At 40.3% G+C, this 22,497-nt stretch overlaps 1 protein-coding gene across 9 annotated transcripts in view; it reads left to right on the top strand.

The window, feature by feature from the left end:
* The window catches only part of ADAT1 (adenosine deaminase tRNA specific 1), a 31,333-nt gene that overhangs the window by 1,917 nt on the left and 6,919 nt on the right, over positions 1-22,497 (top strand). For 5 of the 9 annotated variants that reach the window (XM_054840161.1, XM_054840163.1, XM_054840159.1 and 2 more), the window contains exons 4-9: positions 1,088-1,142; positions 2,307-2,437; positions 3,494-4,109; positions 9,142-9,287; positions 11,622-11,721; positions 14,337-14,423. In XM_054840161.1, the coding sequence (XP_054696136.1) occupies positions 1,088-1,142; positions 2,307-2,437; positions 3,494-4,109; positions 9,142-9,287; positions 11,622-11,721; positions 14,337-14,423 (1,135 nt within the window). Of the gene's footprint in view, positions 1-1,049; positions 1,143-2,306; positions 2,438-3,493; positions 4,110-9,141; positions 9,288-11,297; positions 11,411-11,621; positions 11,722-14,336; positions 14,424-22,497 lie in introns of all 9 variants that reach the window. The other 4 variants (XM_054840156.1, XM_054840162.1, XM_054840158.1 and 1 more) reach the window with 4 other exon arrangements.

Below are 22,497 nucleotides of genomic sequence, written 5' to 3'. Positions count from 1 at the left end.
AAGTGATTAAGGAGGAAGTGTTTCTGAATATGTAGGTACAGGGCTTTCTCCTTTCTTTAGACTTCAGACAAGGAGGAGAGCGAGATAAGAGAAATGGTTTTGCATGTATCAGTTTTAGGCTGTTTTGTGTTCTGTATAACGACATTCATATTGAAATGAATTAGTGGAGCAAAAGAGAAGAAACTAAATTCTGTATCTTAGATTTTTGTGGATGTTTCTTGTGACTTAGCCATCTTAGAAGTACAGATGCTTTTCTGATCAATTTAGGAAAATTGTGATTAAACTGTTGAACTACTTACAATCTAGCTATTAAGAGTCGAAGTAGAAATTTGACTAGAAAAAAGTAAAGCTAGTTCCTCTCTCTGTTGTTTGTCTTCAGTGACCTTAAGTTTAGAAAATATTTTCCTCTTATGATAACATTCATTTATTTTTAAATTAACTTGATTGGTAGGCCATGTTAATGGTTATCTATTAGAGAGCTTTTAAATTTTAAACTTCTAGAATGGTTAAAGAGGACTTTTATCACCTGGTCTTTTATTCCTGAAATAAAAGCTGATCTATAGATTCTGTTCCTTTAAATACTGCAATAGGCAGACACTTCAGGAAGTTTGAAGATGAGATGTGTAAACCTGGTAAATACCAGAATTATTTACAAGAAAAGTAATTAAATTGTAGGACATAGTGCAACAAGAAACTTCAACCAAAAGTTTAACAAACACTTGAAATTTTATGGATGTTAAACTGGGAATATCAAGATTTACTACTAAGAACAAACATCAGGAGAGTTTTGAAGGAAGCCAATGTTTATTCAACTCAAAGGATTTCAGATATCAGAAGAGTTAAAATTTCGTATTTAAACAAGTCTCTGGCTTGCTGTGGAGTGAAGACTTTAATCCTTCATTTGTGTAGGCTTTTGACATCCTTTTGTAGTGACTGGAAGTTTAAATATCTTGGAATAACCTAATGTGATTGTTAAACCTTCAAATGCTAACAAATCTAGAGAACTGTCATCTGTCAAATTCTGTTTGCTTTGTTCTTCTCCTTTTCAGTAATGATGCGTATTGTTCCTATTTGGTTGTTGCTTTAGGAGACATTCTGAATGACAGTCATGCTGAAATTGTGGCCAAGAGGAGCTTCCAGAGGTGAGGCATGAAGTTCATGTGCTGTTATTCAGTGCCGCTTGAGGCTGTTGTGATACGAATGATTTTGACCTGTGGCTGAAATAGCCAGATTTTGCAGCTTCAGTGATGAGAATATAGTGAAAAAGACAGTATTCTGTGTAGGCAACACTTTTTTTCCCTTTGTTAGCAGGAGTTTAACCTAATTTTTGCACTTCTAGGTGGTGTTAAGGCCCTTTCACAAAAGCTTGTTTCTTATTCTTGTAGAGTCTCTGTACAAAGAAGTAGGATCTGATTTCACGTGATGTCAATGCCAGTCTGATGACTAGCTGTCAAGGGTAGCATTTTGCCGTTTCATAGAATCATAGAATGGTTTGGGTTGGAAGGGACCTTAAAGATCATCTAGTTCCAACCCCCCTGCTGCAGGCAGGGACACCCTCCACTAGACCGCGTTGCCCAAAGCCTCATCCAAGCTGGTCTTAAACACTTCCAGGGATGGGGCCTCCACAACCTCTCTGGGCAACCTGTTCCAGTGCCTCACCACTCTAACAGTAAAGAATTTCTTTCTAACATCTAATCTAAATCGACCCTCCTTCAGCTTAAACCCATTACCCCTTGTCCTGTCACTACACTCCCTGATAAACAGTCCCTCACCATCTTTCCTGTAGGCCCCTTCAGGTACTGGTAAGCCGCAATTAGATCTCCCTGGAGCCGCCTTTTCTCCAGGCTGAACAACCCCAACTCTCTCAGCTGTAGTATCTTAGATACCTACAAGTACCAATCCTCTTGTTCACATGGGATAAGCTGGTTCAAGGAACTGAACCAGGAGAATAGTTATGCTACAGAAACGAGTACATTTTTTGCAGTTTGATGCCACTAAACTGGCTCTCAGAGAATTGGATGAGTTGCAGTGTTGGTAAAAATACCAAGTGGGAGGAGAGGATGTTAGATATACGATTTGAGGAGATGGTTAGCTCCACTGAATCCAACCCTTTGAGGTCTGCTATTAAGGTTCCAATAATGTGTTTATGGACTATGTTGGATCCTATCTATCTGTAGAAGCATAACTGATTGGCTCCTCATAGACTTCATCAGGAAAGAACAGGCACTGGTGGGCATCTAATTTTCGTTGTTTTCCTGGGCAGCAAAAATGAAGTAAATGTTTCATGAAAACTTTCTGCCTAACAGGTATCTTCTCCATCAGATGTGGTTGGCAGCTTCTCATCAGCAATGCAGTATCTTTATTCCGGGAACCGAAACTGGGAAATGGAAACTCAAACCAAATATCATATTTGTTTTCTTCTCCAGTCATACCCCATGTGAGTATGCTGGAGTGAACCAATTTCATGGTTCCCACTTGTGGAATCTTTTCTGCCCCTTGCCTTTCTTTGGTCTCTCTTTGGTCTGGAGTGAGAGTGAGGCAGTAACTCATGTTGTCAGCATGTGCCCTAAGATGTACTTGACACAGATACATTTGACATTTTATCTCACTGGATGTGATTCATGAGAATTCAGTAAATCTGATATACTGCTCATTATATAGTGGAATGCTTCACTTTCTCTTTAAACAGTAATGGCTACTATTTTCTTTTCCAGAAACTAACATACTTGTCAGAGGTCCTGTCGTATCTCCTGGTTGCTTTGCTTTAAATGTTTCCTTGGATTCAAATGTTAATAAAAATCATTGACATTTGCCACAGTTCCTTAAAAAGAAAAAAAAAACAAACCCAAAAAAAAATCACCCAAAAAACCCCAACAAACCACACTCCCCCAAAAAACCCCAAACCCAACCAAACAGCAAAAAACAATTACACAAAAAACCCTAAACCACCAAACAAAACTAAAAAACAAGCAACCAAAACAAAACAGAAAAAAAGCCCAACAAACCAAAACCAAACTCCCCAAAAAGCCCCACCTGCAAAACACCACCACCCCAGTTCCAAGCTTCTTATGGAATGGAATGCAACTTTTTATTTTGTCATGGTAAAAGCTCTTTGTGTGTGTGTTTGGGGTTTTTTTTTTTTGTTTTGTTTTGTTTTTTTTAAACAGCACCAAAAAGATGAGGATCTATTGGCAAAATGTAGGAATGCGACCTCTTGGTCTACCAGCTTGTCAGCAGATAATTTTTGTTTTAAATTTTGCTTTTTTGATTATTTCTTGGGTAGAATGCAAATCTCGAAATGATATGTATATTGGCTCACATTTCAGTGAAGTCTGATTCATCATTGTCCAGAGCCATGTTGTTTGAAAAGCAAGTTCTTGTAGTCAAATTTTCCTGAGTGCAAATCTGTGAAAGCTAGTAGTAGCCGTGTGATCTGTTCCAGTCGTGAGAGATGCACTTTTGGCCAATTTTTATGTTACTTTTTTTGTTGTAGGTGGAGATGCTTCTATTATTCCAATTAGTGAACCAGAGAACCACCCTTCCAAGGCAGTGACTGGAGGTGATGCAGCTGGACAATCAGCAGAGTGTAAAAGTAACCATGATCATTTGGGTCTAGAAGATAAAAGGAAATCGGAGAAAATGGCAAGTAATCATATAATCAAGAGAATGAAAACTGATGATGATGGCTATTCTTCTGTAATCACCGAAGACCTGGCTGTTCAGCAAGTATCTGTGAAACAAGATGACACAAATCCAAAGAGCTGTGAATGTTCTGGAGAAATGCAAACAGCTAATAAAGAGACTGGCTTAGGGAGACCGAAGGTAGTAGATGTTTATAGAACTGGAGCAAAATGTGTACCTGGAGTGCTGAGTGATGCCCGACTACCTGGGCTAGGGTATCACTGTGTGGGATTATTACGAGTGAAGCCAGGTCGTGGGGACAGAACATGCTCTATGTCCTGCAGTGATAAACTGGCTCGCTGGAATGTGTTAGGGTGTCAAGGAGCTCTTCTGATGCATTTCCTGCAGTATCCGGTGTATCTGTCAGCAATTATAGTGGGGAAGTGTCCATATAGCCAAGAAGCTATGCGGAGAGCAATTATTGAAAGGTAAGTGCTCTCCTTTGGAAATCAGATGGCATGTATGGAGACAATGAGTTATAGAAGACATGTTACGCAGATATCAGGACTTTGCACCGAAGTCATTTGCAGATAATGTGAATTTCTACAAATTCACATTTCCAGAAAGTAGCCCTGTGTTGTAGCGTGGAGAAAAGGTGACTACAGCTGATGGATTGAAAAATCACAAAAGCATTCCCATTAGATTCAGGATCCCCTTGGTCGTCCCTTCATGGAGCAGTGAGAAGCTGTTACCCACCTGAGTGTTTCTAGAAGCCTTCCAGCAGAAAAAGCAGCTGGAGAGAGACAAACTCAGCATAGTGAAGCTTCTCAGCATAGTGCAGTTGAACTTTTCTTGCCCCCTTCCTGATTTTATTTCCTCAAGCAGAGTCAAGAACAATTTTAATTTATTCAGTTATCCCTACTCCACAAAGTCATTCTGAATATCTGTCTTTCCTTTTATAGAATTGTGTTGGTGAGCAACAGTAGCTTTTATTTCTTGCAGGATCTTTCCTAAAATTAAAGAGCCTCCAAATCCATCCATCCTAAAGGAAATCCGACTGAAATGACTCCAAATGAATGCATAAATAGACTTTTGCATTGTGGAAAGGATGTCTTTCTGGTTGTCCTTACAAACCTTTTTATAATATAGCCTTAAATGAACTTCTTGGTTCTTCTGAAGCTTTTGCTGATTTTAGACCCTCCTTTCAGACTTACTTTCCAGCAAGTAAGTGCTGCGGTATTTTAAACTTGCTTTGAGGGGAATTGTAGTAAAACCAGTTTACTTTTGCTGTCTTCCTAAGCTGGGATCCCAAGAGGTTAATATTTGTGTTATTGCATACGCATACAAGTCTATCCCATGTAAAATTTCAAAATCGTATTGTCAGTCCGCTCTCGGTAGAGGTTTTTGAAAACTGCTATTCTAGATTTCTGACGGTATCATGTGCCTTCAGGTGTGCTGTGCAGCCCATGGAAACTGAGTTCTAGACCTAAAACGCAGAAATTGCTGTGGAGTGGTGGAGCACATTTAGTTTTAGAAAGATGAGTGCTGTTTAGCAACCAGATTGGAAAGTAATGGTTTTATGTCAACACTTGTTTCTATTAGTGTTAATTGTCAGGCTGCTTTTGGAGCAAAACTTCCTGCTTCTGGGACGTTTCACACTTGCATGCAAGCTAATATTTCTCACTGGCCTGTTCACCACTTACATTCACACTGGTTTGGATGTCCAGTGCAAGCTCACCTTTTCTAGTCTTTGTGCATTCTGAGGGATGCACTTCAGAATTCTGCTGTGAGACTCTGGGCTCTGTAAAGGATGAGGTTCATGACTGCAGCTCTGGCTTTGGCATATTTGTTTCTCATCCTCCTGCTCTGAATATAAAAAGTGGAATTTTTGAACATGGTTCACATTTAGGAATGATTGAAATGGCAGATAGAGGACCCAACAAGGAGAGGTACTCTGCTGGACCTCATACTCACCAGCAATGAGGGGCTCGTTGGGGATGTGAAGGTCAACGGAGGCCTTAGTTGCAGTGACCATGAGATGGTTGAGTTCAGGATTCTGAGGGGAGGGAGGAGAGTAAAAAGCAAGCTCACAACCATGGACTGCAGCAGAGCAGACTTCAGCCTCTTCAAAGATCTGCTTGGAGGAGTTATATGGGATAAGGCTCTGCAGGCAAGGCAGATCCTTAAAAAATGCTTAATATATTCAAGGATCACCTCCTCTAAGCTCGAGAGTGGTCCATCCTGACAAATAGGAAGTCAGGCAAAAATGTCAGGAGGCCTGTGTGGCCAAGGAGCTGTTGGCCAAACTCAGGGAAGCATATGGAGGGTGGAAGCAAGGGCAGGTAACCTAGGAGAAATATAGAGACAGTGTCTCTGTATGCAGAGATGAGGTTGGGAAAGCTAAAGCCCAACTTGAATCTGCCAAGGGATGTCAAAGATCAGAAGGGCTTCTCTAAGTATATAGGTGACAAAAGGAAGGCTAGGGAAAATGCGGGCTCACTGCTGAATGAGATGGGGGACCTGGTTACGCAGGACGTGGAAAAGGCTGAGGTACTGAATGCTTTCTTTGCCTCAGTCTTTACTAGCAAGACCAGCCTTCAGGAATCCCAGGTCCTAAAGACCAGAGGCCAAGTCTGGAGCAAGGAGAACGTACCCAGTGGAAGAGGATCAGGTCAGGGAATACTTAAGAACACTAGACTTGCTTAAGTCCCTGGGCCCTGTTGAGATGCACCCAGGAGAGCAGAAGGAGCTGGCAGATGTCACTGCGAGGCCACTCCCGTTAATCTTTGATTGATCGTGGCGATTGGGAGAAGCTCCCGAAGACTGGAGGAAAGCAAATGTCACTCCATTCTTCAAGAAGGGCAAGGAGGAGGACCCAGGGAACTACAGACTGGTCAGCTTCACTTTGACCCCTGGGAAGGAGATGGAGCAGCTAATCCTGGAAACCATTTCCAGGTACATGAAAGACAAGAAGATCATCAGAAGTAGACAGCATGGATTCACCAAGGGCGAGTCATGCTTGACTAACCTGAAAAACTTCTGTGATGAAGTGACTGGTCTGGTAGATGTGGGGAAAGCAGTGGATATCATCTACCTGGACTTCCGTAAGGCTTTTAACACTGCCTCTTGTAAGATCCTCATAGAGAGTCTGTTAAAGTATGGGCTGGATGAGCAGACAGTGAGGTGGATTGAAAACTAGCTGAATGATTGAGCCCAGAGGGTGGTGATCATCAGACAAACTGTAGTTGGAGCTGTAACCACCTGTGTAGCACAAAGGTCAATTCTAGGTCCAGTCCTGTTTAATGTCTTGATTCATGATCTGGATGATGGCACAGAGTGTACCCCCAGCAAGTTTGCTGATGACTCAAAACTAGGAGGAGTGGCTGATATGCCAGGGATTGTGCTGCCATCCAGAGGGGTGCTGCCAGCCTCAGCTTGCTGGAGAAAGGTAGGAACCTCATGAAGTTCAACAAGGGGAAGTGCAAAGTCCTACACCTGGGGAGGAGCAGCCCTGTGCACCCATATATGCTGGGGGCTGCCCAGCTGGAAAGCAGGTTTGCAGGAAAGGACCGGGGGGGTCCTGCTAGACCCCACGTCGAACGTGAGCCAGCAGTGTGCCCTGGCAGCAAAGGCGGCTAATGGTATCCTGGGCTCCATTAGGCAAAGTATTGTCGGCGGGTCCAGGGAGTGATCCTTCCCCCCTACTGGCACTGGTGAGGCCACAGCTGGAGTGCTGGGTCCTGTTCTGGGCTCCCCAGTACAGCGGACATGGACATAGTGGAGAGAGTCCAACAAAGGGCCTCAAAGATAGTGAAGGGATTGCAGCATCTCTCCTGTGAGGAAAAGCTGGGAGAGCTGGGACTGTTCAGCCTACAGAAGAGAAGGCTTGAGGGAAGAGAGAGGGGATCTTCTCTGTATATAAATACCTGAAGGGAGGGTGCAAAGAACATGGAGCCAGGCTGTTTTCAGTGGTTCCCTGTGACAGGACAAGAGGCAGCTGGCACAAACGGAAGCACAGGAGGTTCCTTCTGAACATCAGGAAACACTTTTTTTACTGTGCGGATGACAGAGCACTGGCAGAGGTTGCCCAGAGAGGTTGTGGAGTCTTCCACCTTGGAGATATTCAAAAGCCATGTGGACACAGTCCTGGGCAGCTGGCGGTAGGTGGCCCTGCTTGAGCAGGGAGGGGTTGGACCGGATGACCTCCAGGGGTCCCTTCCCACCTCAACGGTTCTATGATTTACTGAAGTGGTTCAGGCCATCTAGCATGTGACAGCTTGTACTGGTCAGCTGGAAGAAGACTAACAGTTGTGTTGGACTGGAAAGGCAAAGCTTATGTGCATTTCAACGGTGGTAAAAATTTGCCTGCTTCTTTGATCTGAATTACATCCAAGATTTATTTTTTTCTCCCTACTCTGAATAGTAGAGCTCTGGTAACACAACCTGTCACCTCAGGAAAATTTGAGAGAGGTGAAGTACACTGGCACTAAATAAGGAAAGTCATGTTGTGCACTGGCTTGCTCCTGAGATCCTTGAGTTGATGAAAACTGACAACAAAAGGATAGGAAGTGGATATTTTTCTTGCTTAGGAGGTTGAATCAGGGCAATAAAGGAACCTGAAAGCATTAGAGGAGAGTAAATGGAACTGGGCAGAGTGGAGGGAAAGGAGAACAAGAAAGAAACTAGGAGCTGAACCATTCCCTTTAAGAGGCAATTAGTAGACCAGTTCATCTGAAACGTTTGACTTTGTTTAACAACTCCTTTTCTCCATAGCCTTGCATCCTTCTAGGATGGTTATAAAAGAGATCATAGTGTATTAATAGGGGAAACTCTAGCTACCTATTCAGTGGAGCTTACTGGGTAATCCTTTCCTCACTCTATAACACATGGGACAGGAATTTGCTCAGCTCCATTAGTCTTAGGTTGCAAAATCAGGCCCTTTTTCAGATTATTACATCTGACAATATGAGTCTCAGTCTTAATTCATTCCTGCTTTGTGTAAATATTATAATGATTAAACACATGCTGGTTTTTTCCTCCTCATATGATCCTAATCCCATTTAGTGTGTTATGGTAATTTAAGGTAACAACAACGAGATTATACATGGAACTGTATGTATTTTGTATCTTTCTGGTCTTAACAGTTGTTAATGTAATACAGTTGACTATGTAAATACTTTATGATTATTATTTTTCAGAAGTATATTGCAGTTTTTATCCTGCATACTTTATCTATCTCTATCTAGCTTTTAACTAGACTTTTTTAAAAATCAGTGCATCATAGTTTTTCTAGGATGGACAAGGTCTTAATAAACTATGTGGCTTTGTTTTTATAACAAATGCTTTTTTGAAGGGAAAAATGCCCCCAAACGTCCTTGTCTCTCTCTTCTATAACTCACATTCAATTCAATTTTAACGTAAAAGTAACATGTTTTAGATTATGAAGGGAAATTGCACGAAATCGGCCTGTTTGGGCAGACCAGACTTAAAATCACTTGCATTTTTCTGTGTTTACTTTAGGTGTCAGCACATCTCAGTTTTACCAGATGGTTTTCTCACTCAGGAGGTTAAGCTGCTGCAATCAGATCTTCGATTTGAACATAGCCGTCAGGCAATTCAGGAAGTTCAAACGAACAGCAAAACAAAACTTGTTCCTTGTAGTGCAGGTGAGTTAACTTGGGCTAGTTGCATAACTCTGTGCAAAAGTCCAAATAAAAATTAGGTGGTTTTGGTGGTTTCCTAAAACGGAACATCATTCATTGCCAGTGCTAGAGGCAAAGTGTGACTTAATAGCAAGAAATTAATTTCAGGCCAGAACTTAATTGTTAATAATTAATAGTATTCAGCTCAGCTTCTAGTTCCCTGTAGGGCATATTCAGACTGAATAAACACTTGGTTGATGCCGTTAAGAATTTATAATCTAAACAAAGATGCAAAATAACCAGTGAAAGTTCTGAGGGCAATAAGAAAACAAAAATATCAAAAGACTCCTTGTTTCAGTTAGTTTTGCATTCTCCTCGGTAATGAACAGAAGACTTGCCATGCTGAATTATGCTTGTAATTGCTCCAGAAAACTGTGAACATAGAAAGAATACAGAGTAGTATAGTGTAAAGGTTTAATTGGTAGAGGTTTTGGACATTGCATTTTTTGTCATGGCGATGAATGAACATGCAAGTCACGTTGTGATTTAGCAACATGGTCTCATCTTGGAAAAAAACCCCAACAACGGAACTGCCACTGTATGTGTATGGTTAAGCAGTTTATTTAAACTTGGACATGCCTACCTTCTGCTGTTGAATACTTTTCTAGCTTAACTGGAAGTTATTCTGTTACAATTGAGCTGACGATAAAATAGAATGGAAACAAAGGGTTCCTTAATGGAAGTCAGATTCATTAAATTTGAGTTATTTTCAGGTGCCAGGAAGGAAAAGATTTTGATTCTGTGAGATAGGAAACAAAATCCTATTGAAAAATGGTGCCAGTTCACTTAGCAAAAAAGATCTGAAACCAACTGTGACTAAACTGCCGTTATGTTGCGTATACCTGCCTTTCTGTACGGTTACTCGGGTAATTCTGTTAAATAAAGATGAATTATGCTTTATCACGCTTTTTTGCATATATGAATTATGCCAGGTTGTTTTTTTCTTGACTTGGTGAAAATCAGAATAAATTCTAAATTCAGGGCGGTTACACTGATTACTGAAATATGGTTGATAGGAACACTTCAGCTGGCATTTTTAAAAAGAAAAGTGTGTTCTGTTTAATATTTTGAAGTTTGTGGTAACTATGAAGAAATGAAAGAATAGCAAACATTTTCATTTTAGAGTAAAATTTTACCTGCTTGTCAGAATCTGATATCCTCTGATCAGGTGGTTTTAGATACTCCACACGTGGAGGGTTTAATGTTTAAGACCAGTTGTATGTATTTCATGTTATTTGACATTACGCAGGATTTTAATTTAGTAGAGTGATACACCATTGTAATTAAATCGCAGAGTATGGCAATTGCAGCATACAGTTGAATCATAATACAAGTGTGATTAACATAACCAGTCTCTAATATGCTTTATAGTGTGTAGTTTTTGGGCATCTTGAACGGCAAGATGGTATCATGAAGGAGAGAAGCTGTGAAAATTGTCTTTAGAGTAAATGCAACTGTTTTGCCTCTTAGGAATGCAGAGAAATGGGAGAACTTAAGAAAAAAAATTGTCTCAGGGCAGTAGAAGGTAAAGGAACTGTTAGGCTATGGAGGGACAGATTGGGCACGTCAATCAATTTTGTTTCTGTTAACGTGCTACTGATGCTTTGCTAGTTATTTTTAAATCTATAAGGTATGGCATGCAGAGTTTCAGCATTAAGTTTACAGTCTAAGATGGTAATAAGTTTATCAGAGTGGGGATAAAGGATAAGGTGGTTGGCACTTGCTATCTCTTCCAACAAATTATTTTTATTTGACTACTAGCTAATAACATTTTTCAAGTAAAGTCTACAAATATTTTATATATGTCAGTTATCAGAGAGAACTATTTAGAGTATACAATACACAGTAAAATAATAGCACACATTAATAAGGAGAACAGAGTGACTGGTGCACGTAGGTTAGGGGAGTATTTTGCAGTCTGATATGAAAATAAGCTGTCTGACTTGGAAATTGTTTCATGCTTTGTCTGGACAGGATGCACCAAAGAAAGTAGAATATCCCTAGCAAGGGGAGAATTACAAAGCTGGACGCCAGATCTTGAGAGGCATGGATTTTTGAAGGACCTGATTAAGATGAAAGTGCTCTGTGTGCGTGTATGTTTTTTGGTTTTGTTGGTTGTTACTAAACAGAATTTACCTGTTCTTTTAGATACTGCAATCCTGACCTTAGAGAACCACGGTCCTCTTTCTGTTTTGGGAAGCAGCATGGTATTATGTGAACGCATAGAATGAAAGGAACTGTTAGGTTCTGCTTTTGTGATGAGAGCATCTCCCTTGTTTATAATCTTTTCTTCTATAGCTATCAGTTGGAGTGCAGTCCCTGAGCAACCTCTGGATGTCACCTCAGATGGCTTCCGGCAGGGAACAACAAAGAAGGGGATTGGGAGCCATCGGAGCAGGTGTGAGAATGTTGTGATATCTGGATGCATATATCTTATTTGTTAGCATACATGCTTCTGTCAGTTCATGTGATGTGTAGTGCATTGTCAGAGCAGAGAGAAATCTTGCGAGTGGGGGAAAAAAGGGGGAAGGTGGGGAGTGGGGGGAAAAGGAAGAGTCATTGTATATGGGAGAGAAGGGGAGTTGGAATGACAAAAGTTGGATGGGGGTTAACAAATTTATCCTATTTCTTCTTTGTCACTGTTGATTAAAGAGAGCATGGCAGATAATGGTGAATAGCACTTTTATTAAAAGACAGCTTATTGGTGAAGTTACAAAGCAAAAATTCTGCTATCTTTTGAGTTGATGACTGAGAGAAATGTGTGTTGTTGCAGGTCCTCTTTTTACAGATTTCTTTTTCTATAAGAGTTAGGCCAGCTGACCCGGATGCTTGCAGCAGATTCCTAACGCAAAATGTCACCTTTCTAACTGTTGTCTCGACACTGGGCTTTTTAAGAAACATAATAATCTTCTACCAACTATTCATGTTTAAAGAAACAGTTATGTATTTTTCTTGTGGTTGAGAGGAATTACTTGTAAACATATGTAGACAAGTTTCTCCATCTCTCTACACTTTCCTCAGTTTAGGTGAGGTGACCAAAATTATCTTTGGTCTGTCAAAGTTCAGCTTGAGGGTTGGGGTCATGTTTTGGTTGTTGGCTGCTTATACCACCAATTTATCAATGGTCATATTGTTCATTTTCCCCAGGCTTTCTGGGAGAAAAGATAATCCTGACATTGGTGAATAAAATGATAAGTAGAGCTTACACAATTCTTGTGGAAAATTAATTCACATGCCTGTGAGTTGCACATTTTGAGCTTCTCAAAGTTAGGCCTGACTTCACTAAAGTTTATCCTCATATATCCTAGTATTTGCAAATTTTCCCTGGAAAGAAGAGGACCAGGAACTTTGTGGTTTGTGACCAGTACTGGTGTCTGGGGTATTGTTAGCACAGGTGGCCTCGGTGACTTGGTGTGTCTTTTGAGACAGGCTTTATGTGCACTGTAGAATGTTAATTTTCAATGTGGTGTGTAATGTATTCCAGAAGACACGTGAAAGATCAACCCAACCAACCTTTTTTTCTCAGTAGGCTTAAATTTGTTACGTAGCATTTGTGTATCAACTGTAAAACTTTAGAGCCATCTGCTAGCTGCCAGTTTGCACAAAACTGTAGGAGCTTAATTGTTGTTGAGAGATCCTCCTCTCTTTTTTTACATGTGCTCAAAATTCACTAAAACATTCCAAAGTTATTAAAGAGGGCCTGTAAGACTATGTGATTGCAAAGGTCTCATTTCCTTAGGAAATCAGGATTAAAAACAATGACAAGGAATAAGTAAAGTGTTTACACTTTCATGTAAAGGAGCTTTTATCATGAAAATAAGGTATTTATAGCCTTATTAGGAGGAGTGTGTTTAATAAGAAAAAAGACTTATAATTCTGCCATGGATTTTTTTCCCCTCAAGGAATCTCGGGGTGATTAGTGGGGGGTGGTGTTTGGGTCTGTCCCGCCCCCCTCTGCCCCCCAAATATGCTAGGTAACACTAAATATCAAGGAAGGTAAACCTGACTGACTAAGAGGAATTTGTAGGTAGATGTCTGGTATGTGCTTTTGTTAATACTTAATTAACTAAAGCACCAAAAACTGCAATATGAACCTTTCACAGATTAACACGAAGGTGAAATTATAGAGCATCTTTGCATGCCAGTTTTGGGGCTCTTAAAGAACATACTAGCAAAATAGGAAGGTTTTTTTTGATTGGAGGGTTTTTTCAGTGCTTCTGGAGAATGTTGGAGAACTGAATCAGTCCTTGTGAAGACAAGTGTATAAAGAGAATTTAATTGGATAGAGAAAATAGCTGGGGCTTTCAAAAACAAACCATGCTCTATAAACGGCTCTCCTGGCTGCCTTCTCTTTGGGGGAAGAGAATGGCTTAAAGCTGACAGAGATGCATATGGTATCTTCAAAAGACCTTTCAAACTTTGACTCACTTTATTTTTTTTTTTTTATGAGCCTCTTGGTATTTAACTGCCCTGCAGCTGTTGCTGAATGCGTCCTCGTCACCACTGTGAAAAGGACAGCATTGTTCCAGATATTTCTGTTGGTTCTTTTATTTGTTCTAAATTATACAAAGTTAGCCAGTTTGAACAAGCCTTTGGAGTCCCTTTATGTTTGTTTGATCAGTTCTGGGCTAGTCCTTCTGGCTCAACCTTGCTGTAGTTGTGAGCTGATGACAGTGCAGTCTCACACAGATGACAATGTGGGGGATGTTAAAATGTCCTCTCTGCAAACTGACAGAGAGGAGGCTGGGACAATGGGGCAATGCAGCTCTTTGTCAATAGAACATTTAAAATGAAGGGGCAAAGCAGGTGGACACCTTGAATGGGGTAGGAAAAGTTAAATTGTGGAGAACTTTTTACATTCTTTGAGAAGTGAACATAATTTTTATGAAAAATGTTCAGCTGGGATGTACAACTGTGAGCTGTAAGAGGAAGTGCATTTCTGATTCCTTTTTTCCATCAGAATTTGATTTTGGTTGGTGGTTTGTTTTGTTTTGTTTTTTTCTTTTCCATCAGATCCAAGATCTGTAAAGTGGAACTCTTCCGTATGTTCCAAAAGCTGGTGACAAGTATTTCACTAGAGGATCTACCAGACACTCTCCGGTAAAGACATTTTTGATTTATTTAAAGAGTGAATTTATCTTAATGAAACTCAAGAATACTGTGATGATACCAGAATTTGCTTGTGCATTTCACTTTAGATAAGTTTATTGTTAAAATCTGATACTTGAAAAATATGGCAAGTGCTTGATGGGTTAGGAAGACTCTCCTTTTTGGTCTTTTTAATCACCTCTTTGGAGAAATAGCTATCGCATCTCCTGTATTAATGACAGACAGAAGAAATTGGAGGTGGTTTGTTTGTTTGAGTTTAGGTAAGAATTTGGGGCAGCTGATCTCTTTTGAAGCCTTACTAGTTTTCAAAAGGGTAAGCTCTATTCCTGATAAGTGGAGCCTTGTCCTTCTCTTGCACTAGATCTGGTGTCTGTTGGACACCTCTATAAGCCTCTTCAACTTGCTGTCTTGGCAGAAAACTCTTCATTTTGGGTTTTATTCCTGAGTTGAAGTGGTCTTGTCTGAAAGTGGCAGTATACAGCTGAGGAAGGAGTGGAGAGGGAGATAGGAGGAGGAAGTACTATCTTTTTTGGAAACATAAGCTCTTAAATCAGCTGCCTGCAGCACTGTACCCTTGGTGACTTTCAAACTCCCCATTCCAAAATTACCATGGAGTTATTGATACTTGGTTGGTGTTCAGTAATTCTATCAAATGCCACTGCTTTGTTTCATAAGAAGGAAGAGATTGAGTAAAAAAAATATTTTTTTTCTTCAGAAAAGTCTAGGCTAAAATCTTTTTACATCTAAGTGTATGATGGAGTAAGCACTAGTAGGGTGAGATAGTGCATAGGGCTCTTTCTGCAGTGCATATATTACATAGATGGACACTTTCTAGAAAGAAATCTTCCAGTCTGGCATTGTATTACGTGCATTATGTATCTGTTGGTATTCCAGCTACCATAAAGCAGGGCATAATTTCATATATACAGAAACTTATCTCTCACTTTGGCTTAGAGATTCTGAGAGATGTAGAAGGTTCCAAATGCACTGCCTTGGAAGGTTTATTTTATTTTAGACTTATTTCCAGGTGTGATTTCACCATTTCTGGGATGCAATTATACTAGCTGTTGATCTAATTTAACTGTTTGTAGCTGCTGATGGGGATGGTCCTGCAGCAGTCTCTGCTGCTACTGGCTGTAGATTCCTGTTTTCTCCCTTGTATTCGTAGCACTTCTCCAACCCCATAGTAAGCCAGTTTAACTAGCTAATGTGGCAGAAAACAATTTCCTTGTTTTCTGTTCTCTATTGGACTAATGAGCTGAATTGGCTCAGGTAAAGCTAAAACAGATAATAAAACCCGTGCAAAGGAAGTAGGAAGTACATGTGGCTGGAAGCAGGGAAGACAGGCCATTTCTGCCTTTCATGCTATCAAGACATTAGATAAAATGAACTTAGCCAAAGTAAGTGCACCCTGGGTCTGTAATTATTAGATCTTGCTTTCTTTTGAATTTTATGAATTAAAGATTGCAGTTACCTTCTGTGTCTGTAGAAGTGTCTCATAACTATTTTAAATTTCTAATGTCAACATGAGCCATGCTATTGCTGAAATGATTTCAACTGATTCTGTAAGTAGAGATACACTTTCTTCTTAATGCATTTTTAAAAATAAAAGTATTAGCCTCTTTTGGGTAGGAGTTTGTCCTCATTTGTTCAGCCATCATAATTTCCTCAGAATAGAGTGTGAGCTGGTGCATTGTTGGGTAGGTGACTGTCCTGGTTTTGGCAGGGATTGAGTTAATTTTCTTCCTAGCAGCTGGTACAGGGCTGTGTTTTGGATTTAGGACAAGAATAATGTTGATAACACACTGATGTTTTTGGTTGTTGCCAAGCAGTCAAGGACTTTTCAGCTTCTCATACTGCCCTGCCAACGAGAAGGCGGGGGGTGACCAAGAAGCTGGGAGGGGACACAGCCAGGAGAGCTGACCCAAACCGGCCAAAGGGATATTCCACACCATATGACATCATGTTTTGTCTGTAACTGGGGGGTGGGCCAGGAGGCAGGGCAGCTCAGGGTCTTGCAGAGCATTGACTTTGGGTGGTGAGAAATTGTGTTCATCACTTGTTTCACATATTCTATTATCATTATTGTCATTACTATCATTATTAATTATCTTCCTTTTGTGTCCTATTAAACTGTCTTTATCTCAACCCATGAGGTTGGTTGGTTGTTTGTTGTTTTCCATTTTCAGTTCTCTCCCTCGTCCCACTGAGAGGAGGGTGTGTGAGCGAATGGCTGTGTGGTTGTTTTAGCTGCCTGCTGGGTTAAACCATGATAGTTGTGCTGATCATGTGCTGCTTACATAAAGTCACTTCACCTCAGGGCTTTTCTAGACTCCAGCAGCTTTGTAATTTCCTTTGACTTTTTTGTCCTCTACCATTTTTCTGTCTGGGCTTCTCCTGACAAAGTTCAGCTGATTCGCAGATGTGGCATCATTTTTAGGCTGCACAAACTCTATTTATACAGTTGAGGTGCTAGCTCATCAGTCAGCTTGTCCAGTTGCTTTCCTTTTGAAGTCTTTGTTTTTCCTACTCTTCACTTTAAAAAGCAAAATAAAAAATTTCTTTGTATTGCTGTTTCCTCCTTCTTCCCTTTCTTTCCCTTTCTACACGATATTCTGATGTGTTTTCTTCCTTTCTTCCTTGTAGTCTCAATTTGAGTGGACTTCAGATAAGAAATCCCACACTCTGAAATTGTATCCTCTAAACTCCCGTGTATTTAACTGTTACCCAGTTTTGTATTTTCTTCCCATTCAAATGTATCTTGTTATCTCCTCCTACAAATGGTTGGCTCTAAGTGCTATGCTGTCACCCAGTTTCCTTTTCCCACTTTGCCCCTAAGTTCCTGCCCTGCCTCTCCTAGTCCACTTTCTGGTCTCTTGCTTCCCATCCTTTCTGCTCCATCAAGGGACTCTCATTCTGTAATCCTTTCAAATTTATTGAACAGCTTGTCTTGGTAGTTGTAGGGTATATTAGGACAAGGATCATTCTTTACTCAACCCTTCCTTCATCTACTGTTGCCTACTGACAGATCTAGGACACTGCATTATATGGTACTAGTATGCTGATTCTGATGTTCTTTTGTTTTCTTCTTTCCTGTGTCTAAAGCTGCTTCTCCTGCTTTTTGTGCCTTCCTTCCTTTTTCATTCTTCACTTCTCTCCAGAGGTTCACTGTGAAATTGGAACAGGTAGAGAGCCTACTGGGGGCAGAACTTTGCTGGCTCTCTTAAAGGCAAGTTTAGGAATTTGTAGTGGTGTAACTTAGCTAAGATTCTAAGTATAACGTTCAACAGGTTGGGGGTTTTTTTTTTTAGGATTTAGTTTATTTGCTTTCAGCTGAGACTGTGAGAAGCAGGTGGTGTTTGGCTGGCATTAGCTACTTCTTCACCAAGAACCAGATAGTGCTGTACTGTGCTGTCCCACTTTCTTCCTTTCTGATAAATTCTATGATCTCTGTCTTCTGTGCCTTACTTAAATTCTCATTCATCTCTCTAGCTAGACTATCTAAAATGCTCTTTGTTTCTTTATAACCTCTTACCTCCATCTGCCGAACTTAATTCTTTTCTGTTGACTCCCTCTTATGTGTTGTTTCATGTTAATGTTTTGAAATTACTGGTACATAAATCCATGTTTATTTTTTTTTTCATGTTTTCCATGCTCACTGTCAAAGGAATGGTGACACACTGCTGGGCAATGTTGTGCCATTGCTAATCTCAATTGTTATGTAAAAACCTCTGCAATATTATTGTTTGTAGATCACTTGGTGGTAATTTGAAAGGAGGCTTTTTGCATTGTTGTTCCCCCCCCCCCCATGCCTTACTCATCACCTTGAGGAAGTGTAAGCCTTCTTTTGTCGTACAGTGGCATCCACCATACAGAGTCACCAGGCATTGCTGTTTGTGCAAGGTGCAGCTGGTTGTGCAACCCTTTGTCTGAATCAAAGGGAGACTTTGTAACATAAACCTGTCCTGAGTTTCTTGCTAGGCTTGTTAAATGTATGACTGATCCTCTATTCTCTTAAATTGTGGTCCGCAGCCATCACAATTAAGATTGTGCTTTCTTCCCATTCAGCCTGCAGTATGGATGATTCCAGTTCCAGTGACACCTAATCGGACAGGGTGGGCTGTTGTACAGGGGAGTGCAAGGACTTTCAGATGGCTCTAAGATTTAAATATCTAGACTAAATTATAGAATCTTTGCTTGTACTGCACGTTTAAGATTTTTTGCCAGTGTTCATTTGTGAAAAACAAAAGGATTCTGCCAAGTGAATGCTGAATGTTTCTTCTGGAGTGAGTGAGGATGATTGTAAGGAACTATCAGCCTAATGAAAGTAACTGTCATGGGAGGGGTGCAGTTTCACTGTTACTGCTGTTTTCCAAATAAAAAAAAAACCCAAACCACACAACCCCCCACCCTCCCCCAAACAAAAACAAACAAACAAAAAAACCCCAACCACATTTGGCAAGAATTTTGTGGCAATTTTCTAGTCCCTTTTCAATTTTCTTCTTTTTCAAATTTAAAGTTTGCAAATTAAACAATTCCTGTGATGTTCCTACCACTGCATAGAGGCCTGCGGGACAGTTATGTCCTCTGATCTGAGCAATTCTCTTCTGTACTGCATGTCGCAGATGCTTGTTAGGTCTTTGCCAGATTGAAAAGCCTTTATTAAGTAGTATTTTCTGCCCCATGAAAATACTTATCCATCATAAATATCTCAAGACTTGATTTTTTTTTTTAAATTACTCTATTGAGCTTCTACATCTTTTCATCTGTGTGATTCATTTTTTCCACATCTCAGATGACACTGGAAAAAGCCACAAAGCTCATTTTCCAATTTTTTGTTAATGTTTTGAAAATCTGGTCTCCCAGGCTAGATACAACAATGCAGTAACAATCTTCCAAATGCTGCAAAACCTTACATTACTGTTAAAACTTATTGTATTTGAGTGGAACTCACTCATTGAGTTAGCTCACTTTGTGACTTGGTTCTGTATCTTAACAATTGGTGTCAATTAGAAGTTTGGCCTGCAATGACTGCATTTTATCTGAAGCATCGAAGAAGATATTAATAGAATCAGGCCAAGTACAGTTTCCTGGCCTGCTATCATTACGGATTCACAACAGATTTTTATATATTGAAGATCTGTGAGCTTTTGGCCTCTTAGATGTGATTCATTAATTTTTGTATAAGAGTATTGTTTTGGTTGATGCCTTGTGCTTCTGTCAATGTTTTTCATGTGCAATGTGACTGTAATCTCAAAAGTGCATTATGGGTTGAATGTGAATGCTTGAAACTCAGTGTAGGGTTAAAGGTAGGGTTTGTTGCTGAGAAGAAAGTATTGCAGCAGTGTATTGCTTTTCTTTGCAGGCTACCTTGCTTGTGATCCCATTTCTGCTCAGCTTTGCACATGGCTGAGCACATGAATGTTTTCAAGCATAATGATTTGTGTGAGGCTTTTTCCAAGAGTGTGATAACTTTTCAGAATGAAATCTGTGGATCACGTCTTGTGTCTCTGGCACACAGCCATCGGAATCACTCTGTCCCGCTCTTAAACAGTAGTGTAAGGGTAAGATTGACATAGTAAAGGGAAACCTAAAAGGAATGTAGTCAGGCACACCTGGATAGGCTAGAGATCGTATGATTGTACTGGACTTCGCTTGGGGCAGCAAACTAGTATTCACTTCTGCCAAAAACATGTCACAGGTTCTCCATTACTAATGTTCAGAGCCTTAATGGTCCCACAAAGCTGAGATACTGTGTTGGGTTTGCGTGGCAAGGTTTTGGTAGCGGGGGGCCTCCAGCCAGGGTCAACCCACCACAGATACAGTCAAATCATGTGATGTTTTTAGGCAGATGTAATGTACTTTGAATTTGAAAACATTTTTCATGTATATATTTTGAAAATTTTATAGAAGCTTAATGCAGAAGTTGAGCATGAATTAAATAAAAAAAAAAATTTATTTTGACGGCTCTTCAAAGAAGCTGTTTAAAATGCAGCTTTCTGTTGCATCCACTGTTATATTCCGTAGTGATGTTGTCTGCTTGGAGAATGAGACCCCAAGAGGCTGTGGTCACATGTGCTGCAGTGGGGTGGAAATACTGAACTGCTCCTTAGGGTCTATCCTGCTTTTGTGCTAGCTATGTTTTCCCTTACTGTGTACTGTAACAGTTTCCAAACAAAGATCTGTTGGAATTATCTAGGTTAGAAAAATCCTGTGTGTGTGTTAGTTACATTGAATCAGACTGCCGGATATGCATTGAAGAGCTACTGATTTGCTAGCAGATTCAGGAAAAAGAGCAACACTTAGCAAGGAGGAAATTAAGAACAGGTAGGCATTGGAGTCTTCCTTTTGGTTTAGCAGCAGGTGGAATCTATCTATATCTGGATCTAGATCTGTATATGTGCATCCACAGCAAATGCAAGGAAAACAGCTGTTTCACCTTTAACAAGATTGAGCCAGTCAAAAATCTGTGTTGTATAATTCTTTTTTGATCTTTGACCATCCTAAATGTGACCTCATAAGTACAAGTAGCTGTGTTTTGAAAATGTAAACAACATCTGATATTAGCTATTCTATGATAAAGGACAAATATAAGTAATTAGATACATTTATAGTGAAGAAGGGCAGGGTCAAATTCTTAAACAAATATGTCAGGCATACTTTAAGTTCAGGAAGTGTGCTAGCATAAGAGAGTTTATTCCCAAAGATTGATTTGGTCATTATCCTTGAGTGTAAGCATGCATATTGCTCCCCAGAGAATGGTTCTGAGGTGGAGGAGAAGATGCATGTGGATTGTACCATGTGTGAGGTGCATGTTGGAGTATCTGGGAGAAGAACAGCTTGCCTGTCATAGGGATTTGGAGCTGGTGGTGGTGGGTTGACCTTGGTCCTTCTTAGACCTGTGTTGTTTCCTGAATGCTGCTTACGCTGATAGTCGCTGGTCTTTAGCCTGTTCAGTGATGCTCAGATCAATGCATCCACCATTGATAATGGGGTTCTGTCACTGTTCCACTGGCCAGGTGGAGGAGAGTCGCAGTGGGCCCTTCCATGGAACTTTGCAGAGCAGCTCAGGAGGTTAGTTTCACAGATTTGATTAATGTGAAAGAGGTAAAGAAAGCAAAATGGATTAGGTGTGACAAGAGTGCAGGCAGGCTTGTAAGAGAGTATACATCTCCCATGTTCAGCAATGGCATAGACAGGTTCTCCATTCTTGCACTTTCTGAGCCTAAGGTCTGCAGGATAGATAATATATCACAGCTTGCTATGCATGTCACAGTGTTCTAAAAATATATTTATAGCTGATTGCCTGAAATACAGCTTCTGATGGTCTGCTGTTACATTTTTGGGTTTGTAGGGGGGTTTTTGGGGGGGGGGGGGTGGTGATCGACATTGCCTTTGAGCATGAAAGCCTGTTCTGGAAGTTAATGCAGTGGTTCTCAGACTTTTTAGATTACGGTTCCTGTAGTAGTTTGGTTCTTTGTCTTTCTTGACAAAGGTTGTGTTGCCTATGATCTTCCCTTCCTATTGGGTTGGACGTATAAACATTATGTGCCACATGTGGCTGACAGACTGTTTGGCAAAAGGAGACGAAACAGGCTGGGAAAGGAATGCAAGGAAAGGAAAAAAGTCTTGATGAAATTGTCTTAGAGGCATTTGTGTTCAGATAGTCTAGAACTGAATTTCCCTATTTTGAAAAACAATGGTATAATGCACTCAGCAAAGTGACCAATGGTTCTGCTGAGATTGTGAGGAGCAGGTGCTACATGAGGAAGGGGAACAGAGCACCAAAACTACTGAGTCTCTCTTGCTTTAGGGAGAAGATAAAAAATATTTTTTCCTTTGTCTCACTCTTCCCCGTTATTTTGTGCAGGAAAAGAAAACTGTCCTGTTCATTCTTGTCCCCTTCCAGCCAACAATCGTATCCATTCTTCTAGCAAAACAAGGCACAATTCTAGCAAATTCAAAGCACCTATCCCCAGCCACTTTTTCCGCTTTGCTTCAAAATTTTTGTCTGTCATGGAAGTTTTCTGTAACCAATTGTTGCACAAACACTGACACTTCTATT

The sequence above is a fragment of the Grus americana genome, chromosome 13 (genome assembly GCF_028858705.1).
Source record: "Grus americana isolate bGruAme1 chromosome 13, bGruAme1.mat, whole genome shotgun sequence".
Taxonomy (NCBI): domain Eukaryota; kingdom Metazoa; phylum Chordata; class Aves; order Gruiformes; family Gruidae; genus Grus; species Grus americana.
This window is presented reverse-complemented; position numbering and strand designations above follow the sequence as displayed.